At 37.3% G+C, this 15440-nt stretch overlaps 1 protein-coding gene across 2 annotated transcripts in view; it reads left to right on the plus strand.

Moving 5' to 3' along the window:
• The window catches only part of Calcrl (calcitonin receptor like receptor), a 111953-nt gene extending 97568 nt beyond the window's left edge, over positions 1–14385 (plus strand). For both annotated transcript variants that reach the window (XM_023712297.1, XM_004628631.2), the window contains 5 exons: positions 1293–1353; positions 1435–1501; positions 7836–8054; positions 8209–8250; positions 13583–14385. In XM_023712297.1, coding sequence (XP_023568065.1) covers positions 1293–1353; positions 1435–1501; positions 7836–8054; positions 8209–8250; positions 13583–13807 — 614 coding nt within the window. In that variant the 3' untranslated portion in view covers positions 13808–14385. The remainder of the gene's footprint in view (positions 1–1292; positions 1354–1434; positions 1502–7835; positions 8055–8208; positions 8251–13582) is intronic.
• Positions 14386–15440: the final 1055 nt, after the last annotated feature.

A 15440-nucleotide genomic window follows, 5' to 3' on the forward strand; every position in this document is an offset into this window, starting at 1 on the left:
CCTTTTTATGTCCATCGTCCCAGTGACTAGTTTATGGTGGTTGAGGGTGGAGTGGTCAAAAACTAGACTTAAGAACACGCCATAGGGAGCTACTCTTTGCACTGTTCTGAATTTCCTTTCGTGCAGTACACAATACGGATACCAGGCTTAACTAGCTTTGAGGTTCCATCCTAAAAACAGGAGAGTTTGTATTAAATTGTCATTTTGAAGTTAGACTAGAAGTGTCTGATATTAAATAAAGGCCCGCAAAGGCTCTATTTTGCCCACATGATATCATGACAGTATTATTTATGAAACAGTGATACACTGGGCCACATTGAAGAAGCAATTGAAGAAAAACAAAATATAAATGTCTACAAATTATTAAAAGGAACTAGTTCCCAGAAACAAAACTAAAATATTATTTATCTATTTATACATCTCTCGTCCATTTACCATCTGTCTAAATCCAGATATAAACATAAAATTGCATGTATACATATATACAATGTTATTCAATATACAATAGCATAACCCCATTTCTTTTTTTTTTTTTTTTTTTTTTTTTTTTTTTTTTTGGTTTAGCAGGGGATTAACTCAGGCCCTTGCACTTGCCAGGGAAGCACTTATTGTACTGAGCCATCTCCTCAGCTCCTTCTCATCTCATTTTTGAGAGATCAGATTTGAAGGCTGAAAACATATAACATTTCTGGTACAAAAAATAATTTCTGACTGGTGTGATGGTGAACCCTATAACCCCAGCACTCAGGAGGCTGAGGCAGGAGCAGTGCTGTGAGTTCAAGGCCAGCTTGGGCTATTTAGTGAGCCCAAAGATAGCCTGAACTATAGAATGAGACACTGTCCTAAAATAAATTAATAATTTCTTTCTCTTTGTGCTTCAGAAAATGGGTATGAATCTGGCTTTACTGTAGAAATTCTCATGTCTCAATTCTCTCGCATTTGGTCATCTGCAAACTTACTCAATTCTATTTCACAGAAAATACATGACAACTGAATTTCTTATAGTCTTTGAGATTTAGTCAGTGAACTTATTCACTAAGCTCTGCTGTACACTGATTCAAAATGACTTACATTAGAATAAAATGTACATATATAGAGAAATACAGGAATATTGGTTCCTCGGAGTTTATCATATTTATTGCTGAACTACACAGGTAACACTTACTATATAAATAAATAATGGCCAGTAACTTTTGTTCCTAAAGTATCTCTGAGTTTCATATTTCATCTTGTATTTCAGAAGTGCAATCAATAGTGAAAGTTACCTACTTCTTTTTCTTTGCTATTTATAGGATTTCCACTGATTCCTGCCTGTATACACGCTATTGCCAGAAGCTTATATTATAATGACAAGTAAGATCTCTCCCTTTATGATTTCTATCAGAACTCAGTAAAATGAAAATATTTAACATCATGCCTTTATTTTTCTCCTAGTTGCTGGATTAGTTTTGACACCCACCTCCTCTACATTATCCATGGCCCCATTTGTGCTGCCTTACTGGTATGTAAAGAAAAGTCTTTTTTCTTCACCAATGTGCGCATTTCCAGAATCATCCAGCTGTGATACTTTACCGCTGCCGGTGGTTAGGCCCAGTGAGCTCGTCGTGCTGGACTGAGCAGGGTTGAGGGAGGTGCTCTGTTGAAGGTGTGAGCTCAGGGGCAGAGGAACTGGATTGCGCGGGGTGCTCAGACAACGGGAGCCACGGTGAGCAGCTGCTGTCACCCCTGCCCTGGCAGAGAGCGCCAGGCGGTCCTCCTGGACTTGGACAAGTTCCGGGAAATCACCCAACAAGAGCCATTGCCAAACCGCAGCCGGAAGGGAGGATGCAGCAGAAACAAATCCTCAGGCTGCTCTCTTCTTACACCCTGATCTCTCGGGTCCTTCCACCGGCCAAATATAGCCAAGGTCAGAAGGCAAGAAAGCCCTAGCAGCGAGGCTCGGGCGGAGCAGAGGACTGTGAATGCGGAGGGCAAGCGAGAAGAGCCTGCACCTCCGCGTAAGCCAAGCGTTCTCGTGAACAAAAACCTTCGATCGAAGATCGTTGCTTGAAAAAATGATCATTGCTTAAATTAGGTGGTTCTAATAAACGTCCCAATGTGAATGCTTCCATCGGACGTCTTTAGGCTCACTTCGGAAAGCAAAAGTCACTTTTAGTGCTTGTATCATGTAATTTTGATGAGTGAACGAACCAAGATAAATTAGCATGGTTCTCTCATAGCGCGTTAGAGATTGTAAGTCAATTAGATTTTCTAAGAGAGAAGCCTTAATTATAGCTGATATTAAAATATAGTTAAGAGAATCAGGTGGCTCAGGAGATAGCACAGTGGCTTAAGCACCTGCCTGGCAAGCCCAAGGTCCTGAGTTTGATCCCCGGTACCAAGTAAATAAATAAATAAATAGGTGGCGCATCTTTCAATTCATGTTCAAAACTACCTGAATCTAATTTCAGACTCATTTTTATGTATAGATTTTCATACTATTTTTGTAGACTTGCTACCTTCAATTAAGGGTATGAATGTGCTATAATACAGCACGGGCTATGCTCATATATTTTGGTATCAAGCCCTACTTAAAAGTCTATTATAATTCAGAAGGAAACTTCTGGTAACTGCCTGGCTCGTTTTTCTACCACCTTTTGCTTGATGCCTGACCTCAGTTAGGTAAACTGTTAAAGTAGTCACTCCATGCTCTAGTTTCCCCCTATGTGAAAACAGACAGTGTAATGACAGTAATTTTTACATCAGCAATAAATTGATAGAGGGGGCCGGCCAGATAGCTCAGCAGGGTAAAGCCCCTTTAGGCAGACGCAGGGACCAAGGCTCAGCGTGCCATGCCAGGGTGCAGTGACCTGGTGACTGGGACTAGGCGTGGTGGCACGCGCCCATAATTCCAGTGCTTGGGAGGCTGAAAACTGGAGGATCACTACGAGTCAAACCTGTGTAGTGAGACCCTGTAGACCCTGTACTAAATACAAAAATAAATAAATAAAAATAGGGGTCTGGGAGATGGCTCAGTAGAATAAGCTCGGGCTTGAGTTCAATCCCCGGTTCTGCCAATAAATAAATAAATAAATATAAAAAATAAACTGATAGAAAAGCAATCCCAATTAACACACACACACACACACACACACACACACACACACGGAACAAATTTAATGAGAAACTTAAAGATTTCCACTATCAAAAATATAAAACATTTTTTAAATAATCATGGCAGAGACACACAAAACATCCATGCTCATGGATTTAGAGTGAATAACATTTTTAAAATGCCCATGCTGCTGAATGTGACCTACAGCTTTCAATCAATAATTGTGAAAATACTAAAGACAGTCTTTAGAGTACAAAAAAAATCAGAGAATTAATAAAGATATGCAAAAGATCTAGACTTAGCAAAGCAACCCTGAACACAAAGAACACTATTGGAGACAATATGACACGGGAATTCAAAACATAAGCTGTAGTAATAAAACCCAAGTGTCATGTGTGTAAAAATAGACACACAGACCAAAGAAACAGAAGAGATGCCAGCCGAGTTTAACAAAATTTTGAAGAACATACATCAGAGAAAGGGTTGTTGCTTTAAACAATGGGGTTAAGTAAACTGGACAAACACCTACAGAAGAATGAAGCTAAACTAAACTTCCCTCCACGCACAAAGGCCAATTCAGAATAGATCAAAGACATGAAGGTGAATGCCAAGGCTATGAGATGATTATAAGAAAACATGGGCAAAGCACTTGAAGATGCTGATGCAGGCAATGACTGAGATGTACAAAGAAAAGGCAATGAAAGTAAAACAAGACAAATGAATTGCACAAAACTAAGAAGATTCTTCACGGCAAAGAAAACAATAGGGTTAAGAGACAACATCAAAGTGGAAGAAAATGTATGTGAAATATTTAAATGACAAAGGTGAATATTCAGATTATGTAAGGCATCAAGCAACTCCACAAACAAAAACAAATCTAATTTAAAAATGAGACAATAGTCTGAAGGAATTTTTCTGAAAAGATGCTATACAAATAGCCAGTGAGTGTATTGCTGAGAAAATACTCAATATCGCTAAGCATCACAGAAATACAACTCAAAACCATAATGAAACATCATTGCATCCTGATTAAAGTAAATATTATAGGGGGAAAAAGCTATCAAGGAATCAGATACAAGGAAACTCATATACTGTTGGTGGAAATGTATATTAATATTGCCATTATGGAAAATAATACAGAAGATTGTCACAAAATTGAAAATAGAATAATAACCTTAGGATCTGGAAAAAACACTTCACATCTAGCAAAGACTTACCCTATACCTCTGGGCTTTGCACTTTGATACAATTGCCAAGATATGGAACCAACCAAAGATAGTTATAGATATAGATATAGATACAGATACAGATACAGATACAGATACAGATACAGATAGATATGGAATACTACTAAGCTATAAAAATGATTGAATGGCCAGTACAGAGGACATTATGTTAAGTAAAATAAACTAGGTACAGGAAAACAGAGCACCAAGCCTAGGTAAAATGTTACAGCACCAACTTTGAAAGAGAAGACAGGACGCTGTTTCCAGGGCAAAATATCGTGGCGGAGCACAGCCCGTGGAGCTGACCAATGAGAAGGAAGCGAAGGGGCCAGGACGCAGCTCTGGCAGCGCTCTTGTCTGGGTCATCCTCCTGCCTCAGTCCCTCATGCTATGAGAAGCAGCTAAAATTCACTTTATTTGTGTAGAAGTTTTTGCATCTTACTATTCTAAAGCAAGATTAGGAGCTTTTTACTCCATCAAGCAGTTTTCGTTGTTCAGCCTTGTGTAAGCCCCAGGGCCCCTCGTCAGCTGTACCAACCCCAAGGTCCTGCGAGGAATCTGGCAATTATTCCTATGATCATAGATCTCCAAACAATTTCTATACATAAAATATTTTAATCAGAAAATATTTAAATATATTTAAACATATTTAAACATATTTAAATACTTAATACTGCCCACACTTCCATCATCAAATTTGCCCTGTGCAGCCTGGTCCCGCAAAGCATAGCATGTTCAGATCCTACGGAGGGGAACTAGAGAGAGGATACATCCAATCTGAGCTCAGTGAGAGGAACTTAGGTCACTTCAGGGAACAGCTAAGGGACCCCAGGCCATCTTTGTGTGAACATATCTTCTAAGAGTCTTCCTCCAGCCACTGTACTGATTCACTCTGCCTCCTTCTGTGGCCCTAGCGTAGTGTGGCAATGTGACGTGGCCTGGCGCCTACCTGCTCTTGAAATGTGTGACTGTCACAGTGAAAACCGATCTCTTCTTAACTAAGTTTGTTCTAAGGAGCTTAAAAATCCAAATACAGTTCATCTGAAATTTAGAGTTCTATTTTTTGTTTAACATATATAAAGGGTTTTTTTTTTTAATTTTTTAGGGAAGGGTCTACAGGGTGTTCAGGGTCTCAGTACTAGATTGGACTTGTAGTGATCCACCTGTTTACAGCCTCCCAAGAAAGAGCTGGGATTACAGGCGTGTGTCACCATGCCCAGTCTCAATTGCAACCTCAGCGTGCCCCAGGGGCAGGGCCAGCACGGAAGGCCAGGGGATTGAACCCCTGAGCCCTGCACCTGCTTGCAGGTGTTTTAGTCCACTGAGCTATTTGGCCAGCCCTGTGAAAGCATTTACAGAAAATAAACTAGCAAGTAAGGATCACAATTATGTGGGCAGGAGAGTGGTGAATGTCATCCAATTCACTCTACCACAAGTATTTAGGGAATAACTAACAAGGATGAGCTCCATTGTCAATTCTACTTTTAGTTTCTTGTTTTTAGTCAGACTTGCCATGCTGGAGAATTACTCTGAATTTAAGACATTTTCCTTTCACAAGGATCTAAGTTTCAGTGTTGACACTGTTTCATAATTTAGTATTTTATATATTTGAATTTTAAGCTGCTTTATAGTATCATTATTTTGTGGTGATAGGGGTTGAAGCAGGGCCTTTTCATGGAGCGACAAACTCTAGCACCTCCTTTTTTACTTTTTATCTGGGACACAGCCTCACTAGTTTGTTAAGCTGCCAAAGTTGGGCTCAAATTTCCAACCCTCCTGCCTCAGCCTATGTAACACCACATTATTATCTTCTATGGTAGTAGTTTCTATTTAATCAAAATTTGTAAACAGCAATGAATGCTGAGGAAGGGACTGCAGGAGGGGGTAAATAGGATTAGAGCTGACAAGTAGCTTCGTTGTGCTTCCTTCTTACATCACTTCAAATATCTTATTCTTCTTTAGTCTTTATCGCATTTTTGTCTACAAATTTGTTCCTTTTCATAGACATGTTGTCATTAGGATTCTAGTTTACTCTTCCAGTACATGTAACATTGAAGTCTCTAAAAATAATTGTGGAACATTTTATGCCCACTTATTTCTGAACACGTGCCTTAAATTAGAAAGTGCATGTTTTCTACTTGTTCATTTCTTCAAGATGCAGTTGGGCTTTGCTTACTATGCCAAATACACTCATCATCAAACATTATAATGTACATGGATAGAAATTAAATAATGATTTGAGGTTTAAAATTTTAAGATAGTTAGGGACAGATGCTTGCAATCAGGGGAGAAAAAGTGAAGAGGGCAGCAATCAGCCTTGGGGGGCTCTCTGCAGTTACTATTGATAACCCAAGGGTGGGCATCAGCAATGAAGGAAAAGGCACAGAGAAATGGGTAAGAACTTAAAGCATAAGGACTTCTGTGATTATAAGCAGAGAAAGTAGTATCTAGAGACAAGGTGGGGGGATGTTTTTGGTTCATCTTTGCTGTGCTTCTTCACCGCATAAACATATTTATGACAATATGCTGTACAACAGTCCTACTAGAGCCCTCCAAAATAGCAGCAGGACTCTAGGATGGCAACTTGTCTCCCTTTCAGAGTCTGTCATTTCCTGGTCAAAGCTGTTCAGGCAGAGTAAATAGTAAATGTGTAATTAAGGCAAGTAATTAATAGAACTGCAATATGTGAGGTCAAATTACTTTTTTTAGTGTAATCAACTTTCAATGTCTATTGATTGAAATCTATGACTAAGTTTCTTCATAAGGATAAAATTACTGTGTTATTTTGGAGGGCTCTAGTAGGACTGGTGTACAGAATATTGTCATAAATAGGATTATGCAGTGAAGAAGCACAGCAAAGATGAACCAAAAGGTTGAAAACAGTTACTGTGGCCCAGTATATTTACAGAGTATACTGGATCAACGCTGACACAAGCTCAATGATTATTCAAGTAATTCTTAGAGTTGAAAATACTGCATGAGAAAATGAGCTGATAAAAACTCTCCTGGGGTGGGCCAGATAGCTCAGCAGACTAAAGCGCCTGCGCAGGCAGGGCGCAGTGGTGGGGGTTCAATCCCTGGCATACTGTGCCGGCCCTGCCCCCGCAGCATGCTGAAACAGCGATTGAGACTGGGCATGGTGGTGTGAGCCTGTAGCCAAGCGCTTGGGAGGCTGAAAACAGAAGGATCACTACAAGTCCAATCTACATAATGAGACTCTGTAGACCTTGTACTAAATACATTTAAAAAAAAAAAAGGCTTTCAAGTATTTCACAGCTAGATGTTCTTCACAATATCACTATCAACTTTATTTTTCTAGAAGTTAAAATCCTTAGAATACATATAAAGTGAACACATCACAATTTCAGAAATCAAATTAATATCTCAGAGAAATAAGCCCTTCCACGACACATCTCCTTGTACATTATATATAGTCTAAGACTTATTTCATTAGAGCTCCAACCCTGCTTTCCAATACTAAATGATTTTCATTTGTCATTTTATTTTCTCTCTAGGTGAATCTTTTCTTCTTGTTGAACATTGTGCGTGTTCTCATCACTAAGTTAAAAGTCACGCACCAGGCCGAATCCCATCTCTACATGAAAGCTGTGAGGGCTACTCTGATCCTGGTCCCACTGCTTGGCATCGAATTTGTGCTGCTGCCCTGGCGGCCTGAGGGAAGAATAGCTGAGGAGGTCTACGACTACATCATGCACATTCTCATGCACTTCCAGGTAGGCAGTTCCCGGCTCCAAGAAGGTGCTCTGAGAAATTCAGATTAAATTTGCTTATACTTTTGGTTTTGTTCTTAACTACTTATGCAACAACTTGGTTACACATACACGTATTTCTTCTACTGATTTCAGATAATTCCATTTTGTTTTACAGGGTCTTTTGGTCTCCACAATTTTCTGCTTTTTTAATGGAGAGGTATGTTGGTTGATTTTATTCCTTTTATTATTCTATTTGCTTTAAAATGAGGTAGAAATAAAATTTCCCACAAGTAACCATTTGAAATATCTCCATCAAAAGCAAGGACCTAGAATATTTTCCATAAGCATAAATGTCATCCTCAAAATCTCAGGTCATATTGAAGTTTGTCCTCCTTTAAAATATTTTATCAGTGGCTCTTATTCATCTAGTTTTTTGCCTTCCATTGGATCCTAGGATATCTGGACTTTGCTCCTGGTACCATGCTAAAAATTCTTAACTTCACAAGCATACACTCTAATGTAAAGTGGAGTTCACACCTCCCTTGGCTCTCTTGTTGTGGCTCCACAATATGGGTTTGAGAAGATAGGATACGAAATGTTAAGACAAATTAAATGCTCACTTAATCAGGGAGAAGAGAGTTAGGAAAATTAGAAAAAAATGCTGTTCTTCACAACCTGACCATGTGTTTTGGATATCTCTTGATTATTTCCCAAGACTTTCCTATTGGTAGCTTTCAGAAATTTTTAAAACTAGTACTGTATTTTTGTGCATACAAATATTGTTGGAAGTCAGTGGTTTACATATTTGTAATCTACTTGACAAATTTTAGCCTGAGGAATTCTGGCAAAGCCTAACAAAGCTTAAAAATCCAAACAGCAACTACATGGGATGAGAGATGGGTGACTGAGAAGTGAAAAGATGATCAAAAAGCTTGATGTGGGAAACACATGGAGCCATGCGTAATTTTAATGAAAATTGTTCATGTAAAGTGCATCAATATTGAAATGGTGTACACATCATGAACGGTTATCAAATATCTTCTATCTTTGCTTATATAAGATTTTACCTCTTTGTCTTGCTGCATACTGAAATTTATTCCTTAGTTATAATTAAAAATTAAAAAAAATTATTCAGACTTCAAAATGTAGATATTTATTTATAATTATGTGTAGGACCATCATAGGACATGACATGTCACACCTTTGTGCGGCCCTCCCATAGTTCTTCTACACCAAAGACAAGAGAGCCTCTTTTCCTGAAATCAGTGGGAAATGTATACAGAGAGTACAATTAGGAAGAATAGATAAAACATTTATCTTCGTAATAATATTCAAAAGCCCTTGTCATGTGGTTCTATCAATGTGCTGCTGTACACAGTATTAGACAATGCCATCCAATGCCTGTGTATAGTACGACCAATACAGACGTGATACTGCCAAAGAGTGAGTCTGACATACAAAATGTTCTCTGTGTCTCCAGAAACACATTTTATTTTCATAAATGTAAGTTTTAGATATTCTAAATATCACTAGCGAAGTATTTTTCAGTATGCAATAAGCGTACCAATATACTGAAACCTCAATGTTACTACTTTCTTCCTGGATGTTATATTTTGGGAAATGTTTTTAATTTAGGAGTATTTGTCTTTCTTAAAGGCAAATACTCATAAAAACGAGTTCCTCAAACAAATCTCACAAGCTTCCCCCAAGCTAGTAAGTGTAAATTTTGCGTCAAATTCTCCCTCGCGAGATCCTCACTATGTCATGGATTCACTATTAAATTTATCAAATAACTCATTTATTTTAAAAACAACATGTCAAATGGAAAGAATATATTGGAATAGTATCTCACATTGGCCCTTTTATTTAGAAAGAGTGCTCAGGAAGTATCCACACTAACGCCCAACACTCCTGTTACATTTTATCTGTGAACACAAGACACAGAGCCTTGATCTTGCGCCATGTCCTAAAATTGAGAAAATGCTGGCACTAGAAATAGCAATAATAAAAATCTTTGAGCCAGGCAGTTGCTAAATCCTTCAGTTCTTCAAAAACATCTCTAAGATTTGTCTCTTTTCCTTCATCTCTGGAGATATGATCCCTTTTCAAGCATGAGTCATTTCTCATCTTAAGAAATACTACAATCCCTCCCTTTCTGTCTCTTCGCCTTTGAGTTTTTCCCAGTCTCAGAGCAAGGAGAAACGGAGGCCAAATTAACTTTGCACGGTTCCAACTATGTCACGTTCCTCCTGCAGTCATGTGCCCGAGTGTGGGTCCTCTCTTCCTTTCCACATTGGTGGCTTGCCTTTGACCTAATATCTGTATCATTTTACTCGGACTGGTTATTTAGGTTTTTAGTTAACATTTTTCATGAGGGTAACAACTATGGCTTGACAAGAGCTGTGGCCCCTTTGTCTCCCCAGCCCTGTCCACTCAAACAAAAATAAGTGTTGCTCGCATATCTTGAGGTCCTGGCTATCAGGGTGGCAACTTTGCCAGCAGAGGAAGGTAGCTCATTTGTATAAAGTAAGCAAAAAACTTGTTGAGAACAACCTTGCCAACGCTAAGTAATGAGAACAAGGTAAAACTATTACAAAAAGCTCAAATAAGCTTGTAACTAAGTTATCCTAACAAATACAATCTTGGTTCCTCAGCATGTTGATATAATCTTTGGGCTATATTCTAAATAGTTTGACTTACTATTTGTTTAACGTTTAAAAATAAAACAACAAAATATGTGTTCATATTTTTAACAGCTCTGGGACATCTACCCTCAGTGTTTTCATTAAAATTCTAGTGGCCTCTTCAGTGTTCTCTGGAGTGAGTGTAATCTTGTATTAAAGGAAACAGATGAAAAATGTAACATCCTTATAAAGAATAACATAAACAAACAGAACTCTTCAAGGCTGCTCTGTCTTTAATTAGGCTTATTTTAAATCTCAGAAAATAAAACCCCAAGCGTTAGGACACTGGCTTGGATAGTTTTTCTGATGGTTTAGCTGCAAAGAAGAAGTAGGGCAATGACCTTCATTAAAAATATTTCAGGAGCATGTGTTCAAATATTTCAAGAGGAATTCTGCCTTTAGAATTAAATCAAAGCCTTCCTTTTTAAGACCACAAGTTCAAGGCTCAGAGCTAATATATTTCTGGTCAGCTTCTTGTTAACATTTATGGAGAATCTTTTATATAAAGCTATACTCCGTTTCCACTTAATTGGAAGCTTTATTGATTCTGTATAAATCAGTTAAGCACTGTTGATAAAGTGAACAGAAATATGTTAAGCATATTAAAAATGAAGTTACAAAATAATTCCCATCACCAATGTGCAGATAATTGGCTACTTTTTTGTTTTAAATCTGTGAATATTTATTTAAAACTTATAATCTAACCCTTCCCAATTACCATTTCCTTATGTTCTTAAACATATCACATATACAGGCAGTATTATTAAGTAACTTTATTTTGTATATTTAATTTGGAGGATTTCAAATTGCTAAATCAAAAGGAAGAAAAGTATCTTTTTTTTTTTTTTTTTTTTGTGGAACCGAGGATTGAACTCAGGCCCTTGCACTTGGCCAGGGAAGTGCTTATTCTACTGAACCATCTCCCCAGTCCAAAAGTATCATTTTTGAAGATAAATACAAATATTTTCTTTTAATAGTTTTTATTTTCAATGTATGCAGATATGATTATAAATCATTTCCTGGCTTTTTATAACTGTATGACAAGGCCGGCCAAATAGCTCAGTGGATTAAAGTGCCTGCAAGCAGACACAGGGGCCAGGGGTTCCATCCCCCGGCCTGCCATGCTAACTCTGTCCCTGGGGCACGCTGAGCCAGCGATTGAGACTGGGAATGTTGGTGCACGCCTGTAATCCCAGCATTTGGGAGGCTGAAAACAGGAAAATCACTACAAGTCCGATCTATATAGTGAGACCCTGTAGATCCTGTAGACCCTTCCCTAAAATAAAAAAAAAAAAAAAAAAAACCTGCATGACATAAATCAACCTTAAAGCTCTCAGTTGCAAGAATCATAATATTTAAAATCAAGTTATAGAATTTCACTTGTCTTCTTTTTTCATTATTGAGAGCAGGCACAAAGAAATTTTAGTAACTGACTTTGAATTCTACCTGAAGAAACCGCTGACTCTACTTGACTCTTTCTCCATTCCTACACACTAAAACATGAAATAAGATAGTAAAATTGGGTTCATTTTAAGTGATCAACTACAGGAGCGTCTATCACAAGGTGTTGCAAGCACCCCGAGAATCTTTATTTATTATACAATGTATGTAATTTGGAGAAGAAAATGAAAAGGAATAAGTAATCACTTTGAAAGATCTAACTGCAATTTGTGTACATGAATATAATGGACACAAAGTTGAGAACTTCCATAAAAGAGAAAGAAATTTTTAAAATGAGTGAATAAATATATTTATGGTGCATTGCTTATTGGAAATTATCTTTAAGAGGCTTATATTCCCTTTGCGACAACAATCTAAAAGTTAAACATCATAGGAAACCCTGGAGAAAATGATTGAAATAATGCAGACTTGGGGCCGATGTGGGTCATACCACAGGGATTGGACTCACAAGTTTGCAACCTAGCAACAGGCTGTTCCATGCCACTCCCACGCGATCAAGACCCAGATGTATTTGAATATTCTCCTTTGTACTTAGTGACTTCAAATGAATAATGTACTTTGTGCTTAATGTGCTTTAAGTTCAGTTAAAACCAAAGTTCACTGAACGTGACCTACCTAATCCTGATCTCTAGGTCCAAGGAGAAAAGAGTCATTAAACCTCAAATCCATTCAAAAAGAGGAGGATCCCAGCATACAGACCTGAAATTACATTCCTAAACATCTTTTCACAATGTACCTCTTATTTGTAGCTATTTATTGAACACCTGCCATTCTTCTAGAAGTAAACTCTCAGAAATACTGTGTTCTTTCATTCTCTTATGAAAGGTAATCAAAGGCAGGCTGCTACTGTCAGTAATGGTAATGGTGACAATGACGTACAGTCTTGTCTTTAACTTGTCTTTACTTTGTACCTTTCCCGTAGTCTTTCATTTTACCATTACCTAGCATCTCACTGTATTCATAAATATGCTGGGCCAGGGATACCACTCAGTGACAAAGTGGCTGCCCGGCAAATGCAAGGTCCTGAGTTCAACTCTTTGTACCAAAAAAGAAAAAAAAAATGTTTACTCAAAACTGTGTACACATAACCTTGTAAACAGGAGTCTGGGTTATGTTTGGTGATACATATATAAGTATTAATGAAGCTTCAAAAAGAAGACAAAAAATAAACTATGAGTGAAATATTAAGCACAGAATAATCATGGCATAATCATCAATTAAATCCTATTGTAACTCAATTTATTATTAATTAAACATGAAAAGGAAACAGCATTATTCAATCACACCCAACTTTGAGATCAAGATTTTCTACAACATGTATTTTATGATGCTTCAGATATAATATATTCATTTCCATTAATGAACGGCCCTTGTTCTTTCTGTTTCTCTTTTGTTAACTGATAGGTTCAAGCAATTCTGAGGAGAAACTGGAACCAATACAAAATCCAGTTTGGAAACAGCTTTTCCCACTCGGACGCGCTCCGCAGCGCATCTTACACGGTGTCAACAATCAGTGACGTTCCTGGCTTTAGTCATGACTGCCCCAGTGAACAGCTGAACGGGAAAAGCATGCATGAGATTGACAATGTTGCCCTCAAGTCAGAAAAGCTATATGATTTAGTTATATGAAAATAGAGGAATCTTTGTCTATTTTGTGCCACTTCTAGCTCAAGGACTTGGACCCATGATCTTACAGTCAGAAGACTTCGGTATTAAGTGCATTTCTTGAACGCCATAAAGAGAGACCTCAAATGAAATGAGCGTTATGTTAATTGTTTGACAACTAGCTGCAAATGGGGGGAAAGCCCTGATTTATGTATGACAGTAAATTCTCCACTACAGCTTGTTTCAAAGTGCCAACTTGACACCACTCGATGTGGAACTGGGGAAAGAAAAACTACAATCAACTCATGAGCTGTTGTGTGTCAGCTCCAGCACACCCCTGCATGAATTAACCTATGAATACAACTCTAAAAGTTCACACGCACACTGGGTATGACCCTACTTTTGTTATGTAAGGAGACCTGGCTAACTCTTATAGACATGGCAGAAAATTTTACTTTTGATTTGTGAACTATAAAACTCACTATCCAACTTTCATTGGTCCAGTTGGATTTCATTGGCCCAGAAAGAACTCCTTTTTGCAATGCTTTCTCAAATGAATCAAAGATTTGTTTTTTTTTCTTATTATCTTATTCTATGTTTTTAAAAAAGAAAAAGTGACTGAATAGGATTGCAATGAATTATATACTCACTTCTTAATATATCACAGTTACATCCTGAGACAAATCTCCTTGTCAAACTTGGTGAGCAGGATGTATAATATGTGATCCTATTTCTGTATTATTAGATATCTTGGTTGATTCTCAAAAACATTGTCAACTACTTTCCTATCTTACTACACAAGTGGAGGGTGGGGAAAATCATTTTCTCTGTAACTGTACATAGGAGCTTTGCCCCTTCCATTTCTACTGTGTAGACAAATTAACAATCATTCTACATGAAGGAAATCAATGAAGGATTTTTTTATTATCTTGGGATTTTGTAAACAAACAACAGATTTTTTTGTGAAAATTAGCTTGTCAATATCCTATTATTTTATTTTGTAGCCTGAAGTCAAATATATATAACCAAGGTAATTTTTAAAAAGAAGATACATAACAAAGCAAGTTATGCATGTTAATATCTGATACTGTATCTGGGCTGATTTTTTAATAAAATAGAGTCTGGGATTCTATATTTCATAACTATTTTAAAGACAACCAGATGCCAGCATCAGAAATTTGAAAACTAAAAAAACAGAAACATCTATGATAAAATATAAAATATTTATTTTTAAAATGCAAGGCCATTATTTTATTGACATAACAGCTTTGGTGATTCATACCTTAATCATAGGTATGCTTGATGTATTTCTCCTTGTGCTTAGAAGAATTCACATGCTAATTCAGAAGTGTTAAGTGAACTACTGTAGTAGCTGTCAATCTTATGGATCCTGCTCCATTAAAGTATTACTTTAGTGACTCTTACTATATGATAGTATATAGTATTGAAATGGCCCCAGAAAATAAAAAGTAAAACCTATAGGAACACTCTCTTTATGTAATATGCAATGCTTTAACAGTTTAATAGGCTATGGTACATAACACAGATTGAGGAAAGACTTGAATATGCATTAATTGCAAGAATTGTGGAATATTTACAAAATAATTACAATGAAAGTTGGGCTTGCTAATGAATTAAATTGACCTTTGAAAGGGAT

Source organism: Octodon degus, unplaced genomic scaffold, assembly GCF_000260255.1.
Source record: "Octodon degus isolate 3935 unplaced genomic scaffold, OctDeg1.0 scaffold00025, whole genome shotgun sequence".
NCBI lineage: Eukaryota > Metazoa > Chordata > Mammalia > Rodentia > Octodontidae > Octodon > Octodon degus.